This window comes from Phalaenopsis equestris, unplaced genomic scaffold (genome assembly GCF_001263595.1).
Source record: "Phalaenopsis equestris unplaced genomic scaffold, ASM126359v1 Scaffold000403, whole genome shotgun sequence".
Taxonomy (NCBI): domain Eukaryota; kingdom Viridiplantae; phylum Streptophyta; class Magnoliopsida; order Asparagales; family Orchidaceae; genus Phalaenopsis; species Phalaenopsis equestris.
Window position 1 is genome coordinate 1,187,142 of NW_018164845.1, and position 26,515 is coordinate 1,213,656.

Consider the following 26,515-nt stretch of genomic DNA (forward strand, 5'->3'; position numbering starts at 1 on the left):
AATCATAAGATGCCTACCGTCAAATAATCCAACTTTCCATCTGCCCAGTAGCTTCAAATCAGCAAAAACATTCCAAAGAACTTTCATTCTAGGATGAGAAAACGTGAATTTCCCAACTAAAGTAAATCATAAAGGTTCGCAGTTATTTCTCATCCACTTAATAAAAGATCACTGATTCCCATTTTTCTTTGCCGCATTCTTCAAAAGGCCGGTAGATAAGCTATCTACCACATGCTCTTTGAACTCTATAGCAAACAAGAGATTGTTAACAACAACAGGATTCGAAGATTGATTACAAGCAAAAACCTCCACATACGATGATTTAGCAAGTGACTCCGCGATCAACAAAATCTTAAGTGAATAGAAAGATGAGGTGGAGAAGATGTTATTCTCCACCGGAAGAGAGAATGGAGTTGCCGATCGAACGAAAAACCAAGACCAAGAATTGCTCGTTCAAGCTCCAAGAATCCTTTTGATTGAGTTCGCTTCTTCTTTCTTCCTTCCTTGATTTCTTTGAACTTTATCTTTTCAGTTAGTTGAATTTTATAGGGAATAAGTTTTAATTAAAAAAAATATGGTGATTGGCTCAATTTGCCTTTATGAATTCTCTTTTCTGTGATTGATTAATGGCTAAAGATAGTTACATGGAATATTAAATTGTGTAACTAAGAAGATATCATGGTTAGTTTAAACACACAATTAATTAAATGGAGTTAGATAACTATGATTTTAAAAAAATGCATTAAATACAAAGCTAAATTTTAATATTAGTAATTTTATAAATTATTTTTATAGTAGTAAAAGCATATACTTGACTCTTTAATTGGCATCTACGAAATCCGTTCTAAATCCCCTGAGGTCATGGACTCAAGCCCGCCTGAATGTATATGTTTTGAAGCACGGGATCGAGTTGTTAGGCACATGAGTAGCTTGAGACTCGTACCATAGCCTCCGACCATTCTTTTATATATATATATTATCCATGTCACTTTGAGAATATTCTTATTATAGTTGTTATTCATGTTGTTATTTTCATATGGACCACTATTATAAATTGAAGTTTATGTTATGGATGTGATATGCGAACTTTAGTAGCTAGATATCATATCATGGGATTGCGAGTTCTGACACCTGTAAGATCGAAGATTTTCTTCAAACCAACCCAATCATATATCGAGTCAAGGCCTTTTTTCGGTGACGTTATATTGCTAAAATCTTATAGAATATTACATCGTTGTACTTTATCATCGTCATATTTCAACTAGCTCTCCAATCTTTGCCAATTGTGGTTTATCGTCATATTTCAACTAGCTCTTCCAATCTTTGCCAATTTTGGTTTAATTAATTTTCATATTCTGACTCATTCACGTAACTTCAATATTGTGACCCGAATAGAAAGTAGTAAAAAGCCCAAAATTAAACTTTAAGGTTGAAATACTGCACACCAGCCCGCATCTCTTATTATTGAATGTGGATGGTGCATTTACTTGATCTCAATCCCATGCTTCTGTTAGAATTTGAATGATTAAATACATCAACATCAATAACTAAAAAAAAAAAGCTACATTCAATCCCAATTAAGTCTACACTAACCCACTTGAATACACACAATCTGAACCACATAAGTAATTATATATCGTCTATATCTGAACAATCTGTAGAAAATTTTATCCAAAACTGCCTCTTTGATATCAGACCAAAATTTTTCCCGCAAGTCGTAAGCACGGCGAAGTGATGCACGTTACAAATGTTGATTGCGCACAAAATTATTATTTTCTGAATTTATAAGCGTACAAACTAACTTAAAATATTTGCATGAGTATAAAAATTTCATTTCATACATAATGGTCAAATCGATTTAACTACACAAAATGTGAAATAAATGCTACTAAAAATTAAAAAAAAAAATCAAGGCAACAAACTAATGAAAATGAAGGCTCATTTTCCTCGATTATGGGAAAAGTTGAACACGATTAACAATCTGTTAAAAAGCAAATTTACTAAACGAGATGTAATAGAGAAAACAATAAAAATCAGAACTCAAAAATTTCAGAGCATGGTTGAAGGCAAAGGGCTAGCACCGGTTTTAAACTTTAATGACTTCCATAATACTATATCATAATCATTGAGGTTAATGACTTCCTTTTTGTTCTCTCTTGACTCACTCTCCATCAAAGCCTCCATAATCAGCATCCATGCCATCTTCCTCGAATCCTTCATTAACCACATCCATTTGATCGGTTATAAGTTCGGTTAGACCCACAAACCCATTCAATTCTTGAATTTTCTTTTCCATCTTAGACCGTACTCTAAAGGTATTCAGATTTGTATCATTGAAAAATGATGCATAGGGCTTTGAAACCTGAAATAAAAAAGTTGTTATTAGTCGTGTATAGAAGAATCCTAATAATTTAAAGTGCATTTAAGGCACCTTAAAATAACAGTCGCGTTCTTTGGCACTGTTGACTAAGTTTCTCCAATGCTCATCCTGCATCAAGGTTGATGCAGAACCCACAACCTGGAGTGGAACGTAAGATTAAAGTAAGAGCAGCAGAAAATCCACATAATATGACCAAAGATTAATAGATATATATATATATATATAGCTAAGAAGATAGAGTGCTACTGTCACTTGCAATTTTTTCCATGAGATTGCAGACATTTAAGAAGTAACAAATAGATATTTTGATAAGGTACTTGACGGAATTGGCCTTCCAAAAAAACATTTCGAAGTCTTTTCTGTAATTAGTGACTGCATATCCATCATTAACTATTTACCTCTTTTTTATTGAGATTTAATTCCTCTGGTATCAATCTAAACTAATTATTCCTTGTACATTACATATTCCTTGTACATTACATATTCCTTTTTAACTGATGTGGGTCTTAATTTATAATTTACATGAATTTACTTTGGTTACATATTCCTTTTTAACTGATATGGGTCTTAATTTATAATTTACATGAATTTACTTTGTTTCACTGAGCTACATTAATAATAGCATTATTGGCGATAAATTAAATTACCTCGATAAAAGAGCATAAATTCTATTTATAATTGAGATTTCAAAAAAGTAAGCCATTGCTCCAAAAATATTCTATTCCGTCTTTCATGAGTATACAAAAATTGTTGAAGCTCATGCCCTGATGGTTTTGCATAGGAGAGATTTATTACTTAGACGAGATTTTATTCAATATTTACTTGAATCCTAATACCAACAGTGAGTCGTACTTGATTTCTCCATCAAAGCTCCTATCATTGATTGTTATTTTCTAGTAGACTTTTTATTGCTCGGATGTAGTTCTGAATGTTACAAAAGACCAGAACATGATATTCTTCTATATCTCATCAGCAGCATCATTAGTGTAATCCCATTTACTATGGGTTCCCTTTATAAATCCTCACTTTAAATTTGTTCTCGCTATAGTATCGTAAGTTTACTCATTTCCTTGTTGAATCCTCCAACATTACTTATTCAAACGTTTAATGATGTATTTCTATCGTTAATTGTGCATATCCAAGCACCTTATTCTAGTTTCAACTACCTTTACGTCACTACAACCATAATATTAATATAATCATCCATTAGTTCATTCATCTTAGTTTTATTATACATCCAGTTTAACAAATTTTTTACACAATTATCTTCCACATTCGTACAAAATCAATTTTCATAATACTCAATCATATGATTGCTATACAAAAAATATATATATATTAACATGTTTTGTTTGTTTTCTAAATGTTTCAATTGTCTTAACATAAAAAACACTCAATAAATTGTTAACGTACGAAACTAAAAAGACTTATCAAATCTATATATTATCGCTGACATAACTTCACCATACAATTCAACTGGTTAATTTGTCTATAATCAGTATAATATTGAGCATCTCCTTCATTCCTAAATATTAGTACCAAAATATATCTTCTTCAAACGTTTATATTTACGTTAATCATGAGCAATTAGTAAAGTAATTCTTTCAACGATTGTATCCAAGGGTATTGATTGCACATGGCGATCCACATTTGCTTGCATCTTTTTTTTAGCTTAGTTTACTAAATCTAATTATTTGCTTATGGTAAAGTGGGTGATTTTGTTCTTGATTATGGATCTAATTAATGGCATCTAGACTTCTACCAGAATCTACCTGTGAAATCCCAAGTTGAACGATGCCATCCTTTTCGAAAACTTAAATGAAATCATATTTAATTAGTTAAGATTTATGGCATAGAAGTTATCATTGTCGCAGATAGACCCAACAAAAAAAAAGCAAGGATGAAGAGACGATTCAAAGTTAGCAAAGCTATGTCTGCATACTTCCTATAAATGTAAGAGAGAAGAACCTGAAAAGGCATGATATCTCCTCTAGACTTCTGTTTTAGAGAAAATGAGGGATGAATCCCTTTTTTGGTAAATAAGATCGTTAAGCAAGGTAGCTCTCAATATAATTGAAGTATCAAACTTTTGGTTCATGCTTCGACAAAAATATTGTTTGTATTACTTTTTTCAATTGATTTACACTGCCAAGTTTGACTCAATTAGAGAAATAATTTATCAATGAACAATTTTTAAATTCTCAAAGTAGCAATTTGACTTTTTCAAATCCAAAGAAACAACTATGACTTCTATATATCAGCATAAGTCTAAAAATTTCAATAAGAACTCAGATTTATGCTAATTTGATAAGGACAAAAATTCATGATCAGAGAAGAAAGTGCAGGATCAATGGACCTTTTCATAAATGTTGGAAGCATAATCACATAAACAAAATTTTAGAATAAAAAATAGCCAATCAAATATTGCATCGAGCACTCAGGCAAGATGACAATGTTAGTTGGGCTTTCTCAACATAGGTTTCAAACATCCACTCGACCATTTGTATAGGATTGATTTCTTGTACAAGTGATTTATGAATTCTGGTTGCATGAATAATTTCGTGCTTACTCATATACCGACATAATTGCTACTACAGACGACCCACTTTGTCCTGTCAAAAAATTAATTTTTTTCTTTACTCATTAAATAAATCTTTCATCTCATGTTTTTATATTACAAGAGTTCGATATTTTCTTCCATATGGGTAGATTACACTATTCAACCTGAGCCGTCTTGGGCAATATTTGAAAAAATACTACACATCATGATGTTTCAAGGGATCCAGTTGTGTGTCCTGAGATATGTCGATGTGACAATTGTCTGTAACTGGGTCCAGTAAATAAAATAAAAAGAAATGTAATGGAAATAATAAAATGAATTCTTCTGAATAAAATCACATTTTCTTCGCGTTAAAAGCTGAAACTCCATGAAATGAATACATGTATGCATGCTTGAAATGAAATGTGAACGTCATTTTGAAAGCAATAATTAATAACGAACAAGTATTGTTCATGTTTGGTTTGAATTTTAGCACACTAAGGTTTCTCATGTCTTTTGCAGGAAAATGTTGGGCAGGAGGCTGATTTTCTCCTTTAGAAACGGCATCAAACTCGCACTCGATGAGGAAATAGTAGCACGGGGTACCATCATAGACTTTGACCTAGACTTTGAACAGGTGAAAATGGACTGAGGGACACCTGTTGAAGGTGGTCAATTCAAAAGAAGCAGAAGGTCTTAAAACAGTACTCACCTTCAAAAGTAAGGAAAACACTGCAGTAACAAAGAAAAGAAAATTCAGGAATGATGAGGAAGAGATCCCAGGAGCCAACTCGATAGTAAAGACCGTACAGATGCAATTAATGATTCTGACAACAGAGGGAAACCTCATCAGTGATTCGTTACAGAAGGCCCTAGCAGGCACATTTAGGAGGATACCACTTTCGCGCATGCAACGACGCAACATGAACCGTCGCAAGCTCCTGATGCAAGACCGCTTGGATAAAAGGATAGCCGAAGAGGCAGCTTTAGCAGGCGTCCGGCGGCACAAAAGAAAGAACATGTACACGACCAGCCAGCAGGGGATGTAATTCCACAAAGTCGAGCAAGCGGTAGAGCCTACTTTACCAGAACACGCACCGGCCAAGCCCCACGAGGATCGCATCACAGTTCCGATAATACAAAGTCAAGAAGATGAGGAGGAGATAGAGCCTTACATTCCACGATTTGTTAATGCAATGCAACTACAGATAATCTGAGATGACGAACTGGAGAAGTTTATTACATAATTGATTGTGGCATAAATCCCTTATTGGTGACCCTCTTCTGGCACAAATCTCTTGTTGGTGACCCTCTTCTAGCATAAATCTCTTGTTGGTGACTCTATTATGACGTGAACCACTTGTTGGTGACCCTCTTTCTGGCGTAAGCCCCTTGTTGGTGACCCTCTTTCTGGCGTGAATCCCTTGTTGGTGGCCGTCTCTTGTGTCGTAAATTTCGTGTTGGTGGCCCCGTACTTCCTTTCTCGAACTGATCTCCTCACTCAATTAAATTTACAACAATCAAATCAAATGAGGAAAACAAAACAATCAAACGCAGACATATGGCGAATCCCTTCATCCCCAACGGAAACATTTGAAGATCTTCAATACGCACTTGTCCTTGGGTTGAGAAATCCTCAGTGGAAAGCCCCAGCTCAAATTTAACCCTAACTCTAGGTTGATTTATTCTAAGCATGGCATACTTAGACAGTAATTTTGATCTTGTTTGTCACTTCAACCAACATCAATACGCGCGAAGTGTTTGTTCAGCACACCACACCTATTCGGTTCATTTGTTGACCTCATTTTCAGTAAGGTCTTAGTCTCCTACTCCTAAAACCCAGGATTAGCTTTAGGAGTTCCTTGTTGACCATCCTAACGGACTAGTAAACCCAAGATTAGCTTTAGGAGTTCCTTGCTGACCATCCTAACGGACTAGTAATGGAGCCCACTTCCCGTAGAACTTCCCATAGAACTTTGAACCACTTCTTGACCCATTTTTGTGAAGACCTCACATGAGTAATCCCAAGCACTCAACTCTTAGTTGCAAGGGCTAAGGACTAACATTTAGAGGGCCGAAAATGAGTTCTTATAGGATCAGGTGACCAAAGGTGAACCCTGACTTGGCAATGCCAACAGCACAATTAACACATTGCACCGACAATTAAACTGAAAAAAATTTTCAAAATAATCCGTCACAAACCCAAAATTCAAAATTAAATTTGACGCATTTTTGGTCCGACCGTCCGAAAACTTGTCCGGACGACCACGAATGACGAAACAGACACCCATATTGCTATGGTTTCGCGCACGCACAAACGACACAAAAATTGATGCACTTAAATATTTAATTAGGGAGTGTGAGTTGAGGCTCAACCCAGGTGCAATTCGGGTTCAGTTTGGGCTGGACACGAGCTGAACACGGGCTAATCATCTCAGCTCACATGATTTGGAATTTCAAATTTCAAATTTCAAATTTATGATTTAATCCCGCATTAATTGAATATAATTAAGTGTTAAATTTTTCCAAAAGAACCTCCTTCACACATGGAAATCATTTATTTGCCCGCGAAACTCAGCGTAACGACATTTTGGAACTTTCGGGATACAAATCCCACTCAACTCCTTTTTGCCTGGTATAATTCGATCTCCTTGCTCGCTCGCTTCTCCCTTCTACACTAAAAAAAAAACCCTCACCTCCTCCCTGCGGCATTCGGCCTCCCCCCTCTTCTCCCGCTCCCGTCTACTTACCCTCTTGCGCGACCGAAGCCCCTACTTACCTGTGTCTCCTCTTGGTGCCGAAGAACCCCGCTAGCCTGCTTCGTCGACCTCTCGACCGAAAGCACTCGCCTCCTCCCTCTACGCCAGAAACACTCGCCTGCTTCGCCCTCGCCTTCTCCCTCTTAGGACCGAATCCTCTACACCGACGTTCTCTCATGCCGAACAACCCCTAACCAAACCCACAGAGGAAGAAAAGCTTGTCCGTTAGCTGCACGTGAAAAGGCAACAACGATATCACTGTACAAATAATATACATCGATCATACCGCTGCTTCCGCTCCTTTTGCTCTGCTCCTCCCCGAAACCATCGATTGAGGTAAGCCTGTACGTTGGAGAAAATAAAATAAATTCTGTTGAAACTATGGGAGTAGGATTTGTTGCAGGTTAACTGAATTGAAACTCCATCTATTTGATCCTTTTGACTCTGATTATTGTTTAAGGATTTTGAGCTTATATTTGAATTCGATCATAGTGGTGATTTCAAGATAAGGTTTATGTTTTTCCCCTTCAATCCCACTTGACGTCACAGGATTAATTTTAAAAAGTGGTATATTTGAATTATACGCCACAACAAGTATCTGTGCATCAAGTTTGCATAATTTTGAATAATAGTAGGATTTGGCCTACTATACGTCCATTGTTTTGCCATTCGCATCAATGTGAAAAGTCGAAAGCTTTTGTTCATATCCCTACATTTGGATGCATTATGGCTTTTTGCACTTGTGCTGAAACTAAACACTGTTATCATTGAAGCAACAAGTTGATTTAAATCTTTACATCGAATCATTATTTTATTTATTTTTTTATGCCATCCCAGTAAAATATTAGTTTTTCTTCCAACATGATATTACAATCAATCGTTGGATTAAAGAAAGCCCCATTGTTTTATTATACATGAATGCATCAGCAACATATATTTTAAGTTATTCACTTGAACAAACTTAAGATGTGTTGCATAGTTACTGTTGAGCTCCCTTGCCATCATGAAGGATAACTCCATTGCCCCTTTAGCTCATAACAGACAAACACTGCTAGTTGGGTTACTGTCATCCGTTCTTTATCAATTTATATCTCCAAGTGAAGTGAAATTGCCGCATCTTTTTAAATTCAGAAGAAAAGTAAGCTTTTGGATTTATCATTGTGCCTATCCATACATAATTGGATGTTATTTTAGTCTACAAACATGATACTTAGGAGCTTGTTGAAACACTTGTTGGAACGAAAGGTTTATGAGGTGTTTTGGGGCACTTGTTTTGGGGCGGTTTTGTTGGTCGTCTTGAGGTGATGTGCGCACCTCTTGGTTGCAAAAATGTTGGCTGTATGGGCACCGCTTGGAGGAAGCTTAAAAGCTGTTGTAGGTGGTTGTTTGGGAGCTGTTAGCTGTTGTTTAGTGCTAGAAGTGCTGTTTGAAGCTTAAGAAGCTGTTGTAGGTGGTTGTTTGGGAGCTGTTAGCTGCTGTTTAGTGCAAGAAGTGTTGTTTGAAGCTTAAAAAGCTGTTGTTTAGTGCTAGAAGCGCTGTTTGAAGCTTAAAAGCTGCTGCTTTGTGCTAGAAATGCTGTTTGGAGCTGAAGGAGAGTTGTAGAAAGATGTTGTTTGGGCTTGAAAATTGTGGGAGTGTTAGAAAAATGCTGTGAGAGCTGTAGGAAAACTGTATAAGTGTTGTTTGAAGTTTGAAAGTGCTGTGAGAGCTGTAGGAAAGATGTAGAAGTGTTGTTTGAAGTTTGAAAGTGTTGTGAGAGCTGTAGAAGGGCTGTAGAAGTATTGTTGTAGTTTAGAATTGTTGTAGGAGGCTGTTTGGGAGCTGCTAATTGCAGTAGGAGAGTTGTTTGGAGTTGCCAATCATTGTAGGATGTTGTAGGAAGCGCATAAGTTATTTGGAGTTCCTAGCTGTTGTCTAGAGTTGTAGGAAACCTTAGGATCGTTGTTTGGAGTTCCTAGCGACTGTTATGACTCATTTTGTTGTTTTTACGCTAGAATTTCTATTTTATTTTTTTTTTCTGCAATTTATTTAATTTTCTGTAAATTATATTATGTTTTATGAGCTAACCACGCAACGGGAATAGTGAGAAGATGACATGTACGCGTGTATAGTTTATTTATTTATTTATTGTTATTTTTATCACTGTAATTTACTCTTGTTTTAATATATATCATGCATGTCTGGTTTTAATTTTGTTTTCAAAGCAAAATAATTTTAAAAAAATTAAACAACATTTTCAAAACAAAACAAAAGTATAACACATCCTTTTGAATTTGCAGGAGTCCCTCGGATGAGGTAACCCACGGTTGCTAACGAGATCTCCCCGATTTAAATGAGCTTAACAACTTATTTAGACTAAGAAAGTTCAAAAGAAAATAGTGATGCCGGAAGGAGGGTACCAGAACAAAAGAATTGTGGGATCCTAACTGGTGTCGCTCTGATCAACTTTAACCCCCCATAATGCTTGAATGATAACAAAATTTGTCACTTAAACATACCTTGTAAAACTTTTTTAACCTTAGAATTTAGGATTGTTACTTCAACAAAGAGTTTCGAACCATGTTTGTGGGCACAACGTTAAGGAGCTTGGATCGAACAACAAGAGGATCTTCTTCAGGAATCTCTCTCCTTAGTCTAAATAACAACCTAAAGGACTTTGAGGTAGCCCATCCAGCGCTATGTAAATCCTCACTCTTTTTATGCTCCTGTGCAACCATGTTGTGCAGTGTAAGTCCTAACTCACCTTAAGTTCGAGGTTGTCGTCTAGTACGACGTAAACACTCTTATCTCTCCAAGTTATTTGCATAATCGGAGATTATGCAAATGTAAGTCTCAAATAATAAAATTGGCAAGATTAAACATTTAAATAACATCATCTCCAAATTACAGCCACACAGCAGGATAGTTTGGGAAGTCACTGAGGGTCGTCCTTAGAATCTGTGACGTCCCCTACCTTATCCTTTATCCTGCTTTTGGACTCCTGAAAATAATTGTTCCTATTTGAGTCACTCCCACTTATTTTTCCACGTCCTACCGTGAAAATCTAAACTTTAAATTCTAAACTTTAAATTTTAAATTCTTGAAGACTAGTACCTCTGATCATCATCGAAGTTTTCTCAAGTGACCCCCATCATTTATAATGTAATTAACTATAGGGGTTTGTCTCTATAGGGAACTGAGAACCCAGATAAAAAAAACTCTACTTAATCATTATATTAGGTAAGAAACTTGTCGGTCACACATAAAAGGTTCGCTGGCCAAACAGATGTCACAAATCTCTTAGTTTACAAGATTGGGTCCATCGTCGAGATATACACTTATTTTCAGGAAGGAGTAGTATTCGCGGTATCGGGCACGATTATACAAATTATTAGACTAATGAAATTCATTTAGTCTTATTTTTCGAAAATTAAAACATACTACTTTCAAAACACAAACTATATACCTCTTATTATAAATTAATTTTACAAAATTATTTTCAAAATCAAAAAGTTGACTGACAATGCCCCATGAACTTCAGGTCGACCTTTTGTGTTTCTTTTATGGATAATTGATTTTGTGGAGTTATTATTTAGTGGCTTTCACTTTTTTTTTCTGTTTGTTCCATAGGTTATTTGATTCAGATGTTTTCCTTTCTAGCATGAACAATCAATATGTTGCTATATAATTATTTCTGCTCATTATAATCCATCTGTAATTTTTAGATGTTCTTGTTAACGTTGTCTGATTCGCATTTATTACCTGAATAGAACACTTCTCTATAATAGATTCACATTGACTAAGCCTTATAAGAAAAGTTGCATCGGCTATGATTTTCTCATTTATTACCTGAATAGAACACTTCTCTATGATAGATTCACATTGACTAAGCCTTATAAGAAAAGTTGCATCGGCTATGATTTTGTTGTACAAATACATTAAGACCTACGTTAATCGAACTCCCTGCATGACATCGAGTTATATTGATGATAAATGAGTCAGTGAGCTACTACAAGGACACCACACAAGGTTCAATAACATGTTTCATATGATAATCCATTTTTTTCGATCTGCTTCATGAACTACATAGCCATCATAGACTCCACGGCTCCTCAAGAATGACAACAAGAGAGGTGTTAGCAATAACTCTATATTTTATCACAGAATAAATCAATGAGAGGAGCGATTGATCGATTCCAGCATTTATCGGAGATAATTAACAGGTATTTCTCAATGGGTTTGAAAGATAAAGATAAGTAAGTCAGATGATCCAACATACGAGACGACTCCAACAAAAATTGCAAATGACCTGTGTAATTCTTTTTAACACATTACATTCAAACTTCAAAATGAGTTACGTGGCAATCACAGCTTTAACTGATCAGACAAGAAAGTATTGGAGCGATTGATGGAACCCACGTGGATGCGCGAGTATACAACACTGAAAAGGTCACATACATTGGACGGTGTGAACACTAACAGAAAATGGGATAGTCCTACGTGACTATAACATTTGTTTTAGCTTTGTGATAGCTGGTTGGGAAGATAGTGCGCATGATAGTTGTATTTTTGCTTATGCGACAAGAAACCATAGACACGGTTTCCCTCACCCACCTCCTGGTTTGTTAAGCTATAATTCATATTTATTTTTTTAATAGTTAATTACTAATTATGATTTTTGGGTCAGGTAAATATTACTTGATGAATGACGGATATCCCTTACAGAGGAGTATCTAAAGTCATTTTCCAATACGAAATATCACAATCCAGACTTCGAGAGATCTAGTGGTGGGGCTCCAGGCAGGAACAAAAGGCACACCTCCTTACACAACGTAATTGAAAGAACACATGGAGTGTGGAAGAATAAATGGGTAATAATGTTTGATATGTCGACTTACCCAATTCCAAAACAAGTGCATATTGTATTAGCCACGATGACGCTCCACAACTACATTCAACAGCATAATTCTAAGTCAGATGTAAATTTAACCTGAGCTGACAATGATCACATGTAGGTCCCGCTAGAAGCATTTGAATTTCACGTAGGACAATCTATATCGCAGCTAGAATTGAAATCACAAGAAGCATACACCCAAGATGACGAAAATGTCGTCAAAATGGCTGAATTGAGAGAGTGGATAACGAACGTCATTGTTCGATATTGACTGGACGTCTCTTGTTTATTTTGTCACTTGTATTATGAATATTTTTTGTTTTGCAATTTACATGTGTTTGACATTGTTTCTTTTCCATTTGAATTTTTTTTTTTTGTTGGATTTTGAGTTCCATGATCAGACTTTTGACTTTGTGACTTCTTCTGGATGTCCTATTGGTCACTGTTGGTTAGTGTCACATTTAAAATCCTAATAAAAACAACCAAGTTCCCCTCTTCTTTTCGATGCATCGGTTTATGAGGATCTTCTGGATGGTCTTTTTTGGTGATATGCACATATGACACACATGACATTGGTTTTACGTGGGTTAAACGCAACCAAGAACTCATTTTTTTATAGATTCTACTATCTTCTTCTAGTGACAAATTCGTTGGTTAGTATATTGAGTTCTTTGAGACATCTCGATTGCAAAAAGCCGTAATTAATTACTTCTTTTAGCAATTTCAACTTCTGTTATGACTAATGGATTGTCTTTTTAATCATTTAGAAAAGATAGGCTCCAGGATTTCAGGGAGCTCCCGATGAGTGATCTGCTACTGCGGACTACAAACTTCCCTACTTACGTCACTTCAAAAACATAGCTACGGGAAAAAGTTTTATAGGTGCTCGCGGTGGGTAGACAATCCGAAGAAGTGTGACTTCTTCTGGCGAGCAGACAATCCGACAGATTTCATTGGTGGGTAGACAATCCGAAGAAGTGTGATTTCTTCTGGCGAGCAGACAATCCGACAGATTTCATTGCTGATAGTGATCGAGGTTAGATGGTATCTCTGGAGGACGATATAACTAGTGGCATACGCCGTTTGTATTTTAAAATTAATATTATCATATTTTTAATTGTAATTTTTTTTTTTTTTTTTTAAAAATTTTAATATTTTTTCTTTTTTTTGTACACGATAATTTAATTTTAATATTTTTTCTTTTTTTTGTACACGATAATCACTCTTATGTGAGGTGTGTATCTTATTTTTTTCTATTGTTCTGAAATAACTTTTTATTTCGTTAGTATCAAATATATTGCTATGACCGTTCTGTTGCAAACAACATTACTGCACTGGGGCAGAATGATCATTTATCCAAAAACAGCTACAAATCAGCAATTTTATAATAGCACAAACCAAACAACCAACCAACTTTTCCGGATTAGCTGTTTATCAGTAGCTTATTTGGATTAGCTGTTTTTCAATAGTTTATTCAATAAGTTGACAGACCCTAAATAAAATAAATCTAAAGAAATAAGAGAACAATGCAAGCACACACTTCATACCAGAATAGATGATCTTGCTCTAGTTATGCCAACATTCATCCGCCGAAAATCAGAGACAAATCCAATATGGTTCTTGCCATTCTTGCCGTTTGATCTAACACATGAAAAGATTGCGACATCCTTTTCCCGGCCCTGCAAATAGAAGTGATAGTAGTTAATGTCCAAACACAAGCTTCCATACTCACTTATAAATGAAAATATTTTGGCAGCTTTACTAAAAAAGCTTTCGGGAAAAGATTTGGTAGGCATTCTCCCCTTAAAAAAAAGTTATTTTAGAAGCTACACTAAAAAACTTCTTCAGAAACTGGAAAGCACCAAATCATTGCACCTGGAATCCATCAACAGTATTTATTTCAACGGATTGATCATATTTCTCTCCAAAAGTAGCTCGAAATTTTTCACGAAGGAACTTCACTTGATAACGATATGGGGAAATGATTGCCAATTGGGAAATCGACTTCAGAGTTGAATATTGGCTCGCCAGTTTATGATACATAAGCACAATGAATTCTATTTCATCTTCATTGACCCAAGAACCCGTTCCAGAAGGCTGGCATTCAACTCCATCTATGTCAAAGAAACAGAAAGGACCAAAGCACCGGTATTCATGCCATGTCCTTTCTGTACTTTTGCTCAACAATTCTCCGTCCTCCAGAGAACCAGCATAGAATTCTTTTGAGGGAAAGATGCTTATCTGCGACAACAGAATTTGAAGTGTTTGATTCCCTAATGCGCTCAGATGGGCAGGTCGGTGAAATAAATTAGAAACCGAGATCTAACCTCTGGATGCATGCGGTATTGGGTTTTGAGCAAATGTACAGGAAAGCCAGCCTCCTGGAATCTTTTAAATAAACTTGTCCCATATCTGATAAAAACAAAAACATCAAATTACATCTCCAAGAAATATTTCCATTACTCAAACAAAATAACACAATGATAATAGTCACCCAAATCTCTCAGCTGTTGGAGAAATTACTGTGGCTGGCAATTGAACTGGATCACCAACCTGAAAAAATTTATTTTACACAGTAAATAGATACTCTGAATTGTACAGATAACTAGCTCATCTTTGAGATTGATAAAAAGGAACCATTAAACAAAACCGATTAAAAAAAAAAGTGTTATATGCCTGACAAAAAATTATAGGCAAATAAAACTAAATTTCATCCGAAACTACACTTCAATATTTTTGAATCATAGTGATCAAGTGAATTAAAGAAAATTTGAATTGAAATATTTGATAAATGGCATCTATGCAGATATGGTGGTGACTCAAAATACAGTAGGATTTTCTTTAAAAAATGTTACTAACAGTATTAAATATAATGGTTTTATATTAGGAAGCATGTATATTAAAAAACTTAATAATTGGTAACCTAATCAATAAAGAACTCTAAAAAACCTAATCAATTTGGTCATATTACTCATTGCGGTTGTGTTAAAGATGTGATGAAGGAATTGTCATTCGTAGTTTTGGAGAGAATATTCTATCAAGCAGAACAACAAGATCAATCACTTAACATGAATCACATGCAGTTTAAATGTATTTCTGAAGAACTGAATGTAGCATTGTCTTTTAGTACTGATGTCTGGACTCAGCATGCTCAAAAAGAGCAAATGGCTATTACGAATTTTCTAGCTAAACTCAACTCACAATATGAAGATGTCAATTCATAGATCTCATCTAATCCATAAGTTACTACTATGAGGAAGTCTATACTAGGGTATTGTATACTATCTTGAATTCTCAAGCATCATCTGTACAACAACCTAGTATTACAGAGGTATGCAGTTTTCTTGGTCTAATCGATGATTATTATAGAAGATCTGTTAAAGGATTTTCAGAGATAGTTATAGCATTATCCAAGTTGATGAGTAAAAATGTCAAAATTTGAGTGAACTACAAAATGTGAACACTATTTTCAAATAATAATAAAAAAAATTTACCACTGCTCCGGTACAAACTATTCCATATGGTACAAAAGAGTTTCACATTTACGTGTCATTACGAGGCTTGGGATGTATTCTAATGCAAAATAAAAAAGGTAAAATAGCTTATACATCTAGACAGTTGAAGCCACATGAGAAAAACTATCTTACGCTTGATCTGGAGATAGTTGTTGTGGCATTTGTTCTCAAGATCTGGAGATAGTATTTATATGGTGTGAAGCGTGAAGTCTTCACTGATCATCCGAGTCTAAAAATTATTTTCAAACAAAAAGAGTTAAATTTGGGACAGAGAAAATGCCTAGAGGGCTATGATCTAGATATACAATATTATCCTGACCGAACAAATGTAGTTGTTGATGCATTGAGCCGTAAATTCACATATAGTGCAATTTGGATTATTGCTCAAGAGCTAGAATTCATTAAAGAAATTGATGTCTTACGATTGTAAGTAGAATACCAGAATGATATGAAACATTTATATTAGTTAACGGTGCACCCAACATTGATAGATAGAATTAAAGCAACAAAAAAAGTTAACAGTGAATATCTGAAATTCTTGAAACAACTTTAATCAGGAAATAGGTCGGATATGACTATTGATTAAGGTGGTGTATTTAGAAACAAGTTTCAGCTATGGGTACCTGATAATCCTGATATGAGACAAAATTATACATGAGGCTCATCAATCAGAATACACAATTCATCCAAACAGCACAAAAAATGTACAAGTATTTGAAATTGATATTATGATAATCAGGTATGAAGAAAGATATTGTTGAATGTTTCAAATGCCAAGTTTGTCAGATTGTAAAGGCTAAGCATAAGGACTCGACAGATTACCACAATCATTACTTAAAACTGAGTAAAAATAGAACAAAATTGCTATGAATTTTGTTATGGGATTTCCCCAATACAGACAATGTCACGATAATATTTGAGTCATTGCTGACAGACTAACAAAATCAGCTCATTTCTTGTCAGTAAGACAAACATATTTAGTTAGAAGGTTGGTCAGATTATATGTAAAAAAATTACCAAATTACATGGAATCCTAAAAATTATTGTTTCTGTCTGTCACGTCCAGATTATGGAAAGACATTTAACAATACTTGGGTACGCATTTGCGTCTTAGCACATTTCGTCCATAAAGAGACAGACAATCAGATATGACAATTCAAGTAATAAAATTTTGTTGAGGCTTTGTGTCATTGACTTTAGAGGCAGTTGGAAAGAGCACATCTTGGTGATCTAATTTGCCTACAATAATAGTTATCAAACCAGTATCAAAGTAGCTCCTTATGAAGCACTATATGACAAAATGTAGAGCTTCATTAAGTTTGGTCGAAGTGGGTGAACGTCAAATGTCAGGTCCTAAATTAGTCAATAAAATCACAAAGAAAATCAAGTTTAATAGAGACAATTTGAAAGTTTCTTAAAATCAACATTAGAAATATTATATAACCCAAACACAAAGCAGTTGAATTTGAAATGGGTGATTTTATATTTTTAACTGGCAGTTCAATGAAAGGTAAAATCATATTTGGTCGGGGAAACAAGTTGACTCTCATACAATGGCTTGGTCCAATTATTTACAGATTAATTTTACCTACTGATATAACATATATTTATGATGTGTTTTACATCTCAATGCTGAGAAAATGAGTTTCAAATTCTGACCAGATGATTCCACAGGAAGACATTGATGTACAGAAAAATTCAATGTATATTGAAGAGCCTTGGAAAATTTTAGAAATAAATATCAAAAAGTTGAGCAACAAACAAATTCTTTTAGTCGAGATAAAATGGAATCAAGAGTCTAAAAAAGAAGGTACATGTGAAAAAGCAGCAGACAAATTCTTTTAGTCGAGATAAAATGGAATCAAGAGTCTAAAAAAGAAGGTACATGTCTAAAAAAGAAGCTACATGTGAAAAAGAAGAAAATAAATTCTCTTTTGTTTCAAATTAATGTACTAAAACAGTTCTAGGTTGATATAATTTCTAATGCTAGTTTTTTATACATCAGATGTCTTCAACAGTTTTACAAAACCAGATACCCTACTGAATTCTATGAGTCATACTACAGCTATCTCAAAAAACATAGTTTATTGAAGTACACTTAAATTGCATCATGTTATTATTTTGTTAATAGAGCTGATTTTTAATCCTTACGTCTAGTTGATATGATGATGCAAACTTATGCCCCAATACTAAATTTGATTTAGGACAACTTAAGATCTAGAATTTTCAAATGCAACCATCAAATGCAACCATTAAATGTGATGCGCCAAGGCCAGTCATCTTGAGAAGTGAAAACAATAGGCAGTCAAGTTCCGCAGCTAATAACTTAGGATCTCCATAACAGTCATTTACAACCATTAGAACCAAACAACAAAAACTAAAATTAGATCCTAAAAGCAAGCTTAAGGCCCAGAATATCACAGAACAGAAAAAGCGCAAATCAAATCAGCAGCCAACTTTAAGGCCTAAAAAAGCATTTGAATAGATGACCAGCGGCTAGGAAAAAAAAAATCCAAATAGTGGAGGAGAATCAATGTATACAGAAGAACATAAGAACTTGTTCACTATAAGGATCATCCCATGTATATTTAACAAAATGATAATAATAATAATAAACGAATATATAAAAAAATTAACAAAATGATAATAATAATAATAAACGAATATATAAAAAAATTACTTAAACAAAAATAATGTAAAATCAATATTCAAACTGTCAATTTGGTCATCTATTGCACATTTTCTGCCTTTCTGAGAAGTATAAATTTTAATGTTTGCATCATTTCCTCATCCTCATCACAATCAACGTGGAATTAGCTTATACATTTCAACTCGTGCAGAGCATAAATCAACGGCCTCCAAAAAGGCTAAAAAGTAACATTAAAGGCAGATGCTCCAGTGAGCATGTCCACACAAATCAAGGCACTTGTCACCGTTCTAAGAATCCAAAAAGTGTAAGCAATCAAAGACAAGTGTTGGGGATGTTTGGAGAATAGTAAGAAAGAGTAATCTGAGAATGGACAAGGATCAAAGGGGAAAATTTTAGTATGGCTGCGGTCCAACAGGGAAGTAAGAAGAGACACCAATCGGCGACACTTTCGACGAGGTATGGATGATGGGGAGGATCCATCACATGTTATCTTTAAAAAACAGATTCACCGCTTAAGAAAGAATAAGATAAAACTCTCCTAATAGGAAAAAACAAGAAATAATAGTCTCCAAACAACATAAACCAAAAACAAAAATCCCCCAACTAGTCCACAACAAAAAAATATATAATAGAACAATCAAAACAACCCTAACCCTAATCAAAAACAAATAAATAGAAGCCCTAAAGGATTGGTCGACCCAAAAAGGTTAAAACCTAAACCAAACCGCTTTAGGTTCTCTCACATAGCCCCGGTTTACCCACAACATTTTCCCTCAATGGAAGATCATCGAAAGCACCTGAATCCTCATAGTACGGTGACAAATCAACAACACTACAGGAGACAGAAATATTATAATCCCTGGCAATTAATCTTAAAAGCATTGTTATTAATCCACTTGACAACTTTGAATGAACCATCATGCTCTAAGCTTGAGTTTTCCAAATGAACATGCAAGAAATCTCTCATTTATCAATTAGATCCACACTAAGTCACTTTCCATAAAAATAATAGCTTTCCGGGACTTATTAGCCTTCTTTTGATATTTAGTGTCTATTTGGAAATTCACTTCCAGCCTACTCATGTAGTGTATAAATCTCTCAAACTCTAACCTCTGAATCCATACTAAACTAGGTAGCTAGCAATATGAGCACTAACTCCAAAAAAATGAGGGTTTTGCTCATATATAATCTCAAATGGATAACGACTTGTGGACTAATTGTAGGCAAATTCAACCTATGGAAACATTAAATCCCACTATCTGATGTTCTTTCTCACAAAACACTTGATGATATTTTTCAAATTATGATTCACCACGTCTATCTGACAATTTGTCTGAGTGTGCAACTAACTACATTGAAGTTTTGTACCTAACTTGTCCCATCAATTCCTCCAAAAATGACTCAGAAATTTCACATCCTTGTGGTTCGGGATACACCGTGAAGTTGAACTCTCTTCCTGAAATATAAAAATGTATTATATGAAACATTCATCATCTTGTGGCAAGGTACAAAATGTGTTATCTTGGAGAAGCGACACACTACACCATAACTGAATCATTTCTTCGTTGGGCCCATATTTGGCCTTCACATTTTAGCTAGATTGTATATTCTGCGCTGCCTAACATGTCTCTCCACAACCCATGCCAATCTAGAACATAGCAATTTTCTTACACCAAGGAACGATTATTGTTCCGGCTAAAATGTCTGATCACTCCCTTAAAATAAATGAACTTCTATCAATACACATTTACTAGAAGAATGCATAACCATCAAATCCATGATACTAATTATATGGTTTATCCTAACAGTGAGTCCAAATCTTCTAAAAGTTCTCATCAGTGGCATAAAAATCATTCAACACCTCAAGAATATTTACCTTAGACTACATAGTGGTGATTAATAAAGAGTAACATCTTAAGGTTTCAGCTATCTTATTTTGACCCCCAACTTTATGCTTGAGCACAAAATGAAAAGAAAAAAAAACCACCCAGGACACATGCTACCCTTTAGCTTTCTCTGACTGTAAAAGAATCTCAAGGTCGTGTGGTCAGTATAAAGTGTGAACTCATTCGCCAACAAATAATGACTCTAATGACTAATAAATTTCATAATATCATAAAATACCTTATCATGGGTAGAATATCTTCTCTTGAAATCATTCAAATTCTCATTGAAGTGTAAAATAAGGTGTCAATCATGATTCAGCACAGTTCCAATCCCCATATTCGATGCATCACATTGTACCCCGAATACCTGAGTTAGAAGAGCTAGGACAGAAGCCCACATAACATGTTTCTACAAAGAATCAAAATTATTGTACCTCATTTTATCAGATGAGATTGTCTGACTTTAAGAGCTTTGTCCAGGGGCCACTGTGGAGTTAAAATTTTTATAAAATTTTAAGGAAAAAAATCCATGAAATTGGTTTACTTGGGTGAACGATTGTGGGTTGGGCCAATTCACAATAGTCTTGATCTGAACGGAGTCCATCTTGATATTGACCGCTGAAATAATATATCCAAGGAAACATATATGCAGCGTATGAAAATGATACTTATTTAGATGGTCATACAATTGCTCTATCCGAGGAACTCTAAACAACTATCGTAAATGTTACAAGTGCTCCAACTCTAAATGACCATACACTAAAATATTATAAAAGTACAGAAACATGAATTTCCATTAAAGGCTCAAAAATTTGGTTCATCATCCTCACAAAATTGTTTGGTGCATTGGAAAGGCAGAAAAGCATGACAGTCTAGTCATAAAATCGAGCCCACATCTTAAAGGCAGTCTTTCATTCATCCGCTGACCTCCTTCAAATCTATTGATATCCATTGTGCAGATCTATCTTTAAAAAAAATGCTAACTTCATTCAACTGATCCAACAAATCATCCCATCTCAAAATAAGGAAATGGTACTTAATGATAATATTGTTCACTAGTCTACTATCAATGCACAGATGCTATGATTCATCCTTCTTGGACTCAATCGAAGCTAACATAACACACAGACTATTATTCTCACAAACTAACTACCGAACCATTAGATTTTCAAGCTTTTAAAGCGCTTCACTCTACTAGTCGCATTAGTTAAATTCATCAGTACAGGAGCGTTGATTCTTGAACTAGATATATAACATATTAAATCTCTTAGGGTTGATAATGTGGGCGGTGGACTAACAGTTAGAATACCCAGAAAAGTAAATGTTGCAAGTGCTCCCACTCTAAATGACCATACACTAGAATATTATAAAAGTACAGAAACATGAATTTTCCATTGAAAGCTCAAAAATCTGGTTCATCATCCTCATAAAACTGTTTGGTGCACTGGAAAGGCCGAAAAGTGTGACAGTCCAGTCATAAAATCCATCCCACATCCTAAAGACAGCCTTTCACTCATCCATTGACCTCCTCCAAATCTAGTGATATCCACTGTGCAGATTTATCTTTAAAAAAGAATGCTAACTTCATTCAACTGATCCAACAAATCATCCCATCTCAAAATAGGTAAACGATACTTAACAATGATTTTGTCCACTACTCTACTATCAATGCATATATGCTATGATTCATCCTTCTTGAACACAAGCAAAGCTAACATAACACAGACTGTTATTCTCACAAACTCCCGAGCCATTAGATCTTCAACTTGCTTTTAAAACGCTTCACTCTACTAGTCGCATTAGTTAAATTCATCAGTACAGGAGCGTTGATTCTTGAACTAGATATATAACATATTAAATCTCTCGTAGGGGTGATAATGCGGGCGGTGGACTGTCAGTTAGAATATCCAGAAACGTAAATGTTGCAAGTGCTCTCACTCTAAATGACCATACACTAGAATATTATAAAAGTACAGAAACATGAATTTTCCATTAAAAGCTCAATAATCTAGTTCATCATCCTCAAAAAACTGTTTGGTGCATTGGAAAGGCCAAAAAGCATGACAATCCAGTCATAAAATCCATCCCAAATCTTAAAGGCAATCTTTCACTCATCCATTGACCTCCTCCAAATCTAGTGATATCCACTGTGCAGATCTATGTTTAAAAAAAATGCTAACTTCATTCAACTGATCCAATAAATCATCCCATCTCAAAATAGGGAAACGGTACTTAACACCGATTTTGTTCACTACTCTACTATCAATGCACATATGTTACGATTCATCATTCTTGGACACAATCAAAGCTAACATAACACAGACTGTTATTCTCACAAACTAACTTCCGAGCCATTAGATCTTCAACTTGCTTTTAAAACGCTTTACTCTAATAGTCGCATTAGTTAAATTCATCAGTATAGGAGCGTTGACTCTAGAACTAGATATATAACATATTAAATCTCTCGTAGGGGTGATAATGTGGGCGGTGGACTGTCAGTTAGAATATCCAGAAACTTCTCCAATAATGCTTGTACTACCTTAGTTATCAACTCATCCGTCTAACTGCCCTCCAACATCACCAAAACTAATCCTACTAGTGCCTCTCAATTTGTAGAAACATTGCACTAGGCACTTTAGCTCCCACCTCCATTTGAGTACTCATCACTATTGACTTATTTAGGGGTAAAAGTACAATATGTTCCCATACTTGATAAATGAGTAGATGTTTTTAAATTCATTGTCATCATGATGTATGCCCCTCACATACAGTCAAGATAGGCCTAATAGAATTTGTCTTACATCCACTGACACGATGTCAGACAATACTTGATCTTATACCTATCTCCAATAGAAAACATTATAAGACATCTCTTTTCAATATTAATCTCATTTCTTTTCTTCAACTAGGTTAGTAAATATGGCTAAAAATGCTCCTGGATAGTGATGCTCAATTTGTTTACCATTTATGTAGATATTACATTCTCACAACTATCTTTGTCTATAGCGAAATGCACACTTTTTTCTTCACAATGCAATAGGTATAAAAGATGTAAAGCCATCCTAGTCCCTCTTGGACTTGGACTGGAGAACTCATCAAACCACATTCATCTCATTATCACCTGCAAGTAGTTGGTACTCCTTCATATCCTCTTCCTCTCTAAAGTCACAATAATCTACTTTTTTCACTGCACCCTAACCAGTAAAAGAAACCACTCACCTGTTTAAACAATTGGAAACACTGCATTTATATCTTCAAACACTTCTATAGTAATGTTTTGAGAGTGTTGGTCTGATCCGTTTTTTTCCTTCCTATGTTGAATTCTCACATTAGGCAAGTTTGGCCGTTCTGGTCAGTCTTCTAGTTTCCCGACCCCATGATCGACCCCTATTTAAAGGGTACAGTAAACATAAAATTATTGTGTTGTTTCTCCGCCTTTAGGGCTAAGATTTAGCAATCCTATAAAGTCCAACAAAGTTGTAATTGCATCACATTGCCAATGGATGAACTCAATCCTCAAAGATAGTGGGCTACAAGTTTTTATATGGCTCCACAAACTCACATTTCAATTTAAGTTATTCAAGCTCAGCATTGTACTCTTCTATAAGTCATTTTGTGGAGAGTGATGAAGTCTCAAGCTCATATTTTATTTGTAATGTGCTAGGAGGTACTTACGTTGCATTTTCTAATACATCATGGACTAGGTTATGATCATATTATTTTCCTCAAGTTGGTGCATGCGCCTAAAATTTTCTTATCATAGAAAAGCAATCTTATTTAACTTAATAATAACTAGCTTCACCATTCTATCAAGTGGAATATTTTTGTAATCGAAGACCGGTTCCACTATCCAAAGCTACTCGAATTTATTTGGATTCATAAAACCATCAAAATCTAATAAATCTAACCATCACTTCAAAGTCTCCTTTTTATTCATATACCCAAATGTCGAACTCATGTGATTTTGGCCTTTCATTGAGACTTCTTGGCAAAATAAATTTCATCATCTTCAACAGCCGAGTGGTCACCTTTGTGGATGACTTTTTCATGTTATCTTCATTGAAAATCAGCAAATCTCTATTGAAATTAGAGGATAACCCACGGCATATCCTCCATGGTATAATCTTGAATAATCTTTTGCTAGTTTATCCTTGGCAGCAAGATGGTATACTTTCTTTAGGGTTTCTGCCAAATGAAAATTTTGAATCTAGAGTTGGCAGTTGGCCGAAAATTAGGTTCAGGTTTAGGTTTAGGTTTAGATTTAGTGGAAGGTGTATGCATGGGTTGTGGGGTAGAGTTTAAATTTTTTCTTTTTAACAAATTAGGGGTGTAAAGGCTCTGAAAACAAATGATACTATTTTAGGGTTCCTAGAAAGTAAATGCGGATCGAGATAAGTGTTGGGGAGGTTTGGAGAATAGTAAAAAGGAACAATCTGAGAATCAACAAGGATTGTAGGAATATCTAGCATGGCTACTATCCAATAGAGAACAAAGCGGCGAAATACCAATCAGCGGCACTTTCATTGAGGCACGAATGACAGGAAGAATCCACCCCATATTCTATTTGGGATACAGATTCACCATTGAAGAACAATATAATACAGCTTTCCAAATAGGAGAAAATAGAGAAAATAGTCCTCAAAATTCAAATAACATAAACCAAAAGAAAAAGTCCCTCAAACCAGTTCATATCAAAATATATATAATAGAACTATCAAAGCAACTACAATCATAATTTAAACAAATAAATAGAAGCCCTAAAGGGCAGGCCGACCCAAGGGGGTTGAGAAAAACCAAACCCAAAACAGTTCAGGTACTCCCGAGCAGCGCTGGGACGAACCGCTGGTGCAGGATATTCCGCACCTGCATCAGAACTGCTTTTAAACACGTACAAGTACAAACAGGCTAGCAAAAAACTGATGCTTAGCTATTCACAGTAGCTCACATTTGAATACCGGGAAGAAGCTAAATTCAGGAGTCTTAATATAACAAATTTAATTGGATTAAGGGCCCGACAATAACTCGAGAAGAAGTATCTTAGAATGGTAAGAAAAGAGAAAACTTACAAGAAACACTTGTCTGGAACCATGAGCTAGAGAAATTAGAGTTGCAGGTTCCACCTGTGAAAGAGAAGGGAAAGATAAACAAGATTAACAATATTTATTAATAAAAGATTAGACAAATTACTCATATGCACACATCAGATTGAAAAATCCTATGACAGGAGAGGGAATATAACAGCTTAGGTTTCCACCATGGTGGGAGGAGATAAATGATAAGTTCACATACAGGTAAGGAAGAAATGGAAAAAAAAAATGCATGCACATGCCAATACATGTGCTTGTATCACTATTCTGCCGCCTCCAACTCACCTTAATCAATATAAACATAATATGACGTAATGAAATGGTTTGAGCACCTTGTGAGAGGATCCTATACTTTTAGGATAATCAATGCAAAAAGAAAAATAAAATGCTTGGGTGGATAAAATTGCAATTTCTATAACACTTATGATGCTTGATTCCCATTCAACATACTAATATAGTGAACACTGATAATTTATCTATAAATGCTGAAAATATCATTTCAGGTAGGTCTTAGTTTTATGATTTAAACGTGACATGTTTTGAGAAGTTCAATATTTAGTGTTTAAGATCAGTAGCAAGAAGATAATTTTGAAAATATTAAAAAAAAAAGCATGTCCTTCAATGTCCAAAAAAAAAGTATAATGCTACTAATGAACTGAAGAAACTTTCGCAAATTTTAAATCAACATGCTTTAAAAAGGAGAGTGGGTTGAAGAAATGATTTGAGCCAGTCATTATTTGACTAAATAATAATGTGACTAAGAGTAAGTCCATTTTTGAGAATGTTAATCAATTACTATATGATTTTAAAGAAAAATCTCTTGATA

At 34.9% G+C, this 26,515-nt stretch overlaps 1 protein-coding gene across 1 annotated transcript in view; it reads right to left on the reverse strand.

Annotated features, from left to right (window-relative positions):
• Window positions 1-1,954: 1,954 nt before the first annotated feature.
• Window positions 1,955-26,515, reverse strand: part of LOC110026896 (probable helicase MAGATAMA 3) — a gene marked incomplete at its 5' end in the record, with an annotated part of 66,852 nt that continues 42,291 nt past the window's right edge. The window contains 7 exon segments of the mRNA XM_020728096.1: window positions 1,955-2,362; window positions 2,432-2,518; window positions 14,099-14,230; window positions 14,427-14,792; window positions 14,879-14,963; window positions 15,046-15,104; window positions 25,669-25,722. Coding sequence (XP_020583755.1) covers window positions 2,162-2,362; window positions 2,432-2,518; window positions 14,099-14,230; window positions 14,427-14,792; window positions 14,879-14,963; window positions 15,046-15,104; window positions 25,669-25,722 — 984 coding nt within the window. The 3' untranslated portion in view covers window positions 1,955-2,161.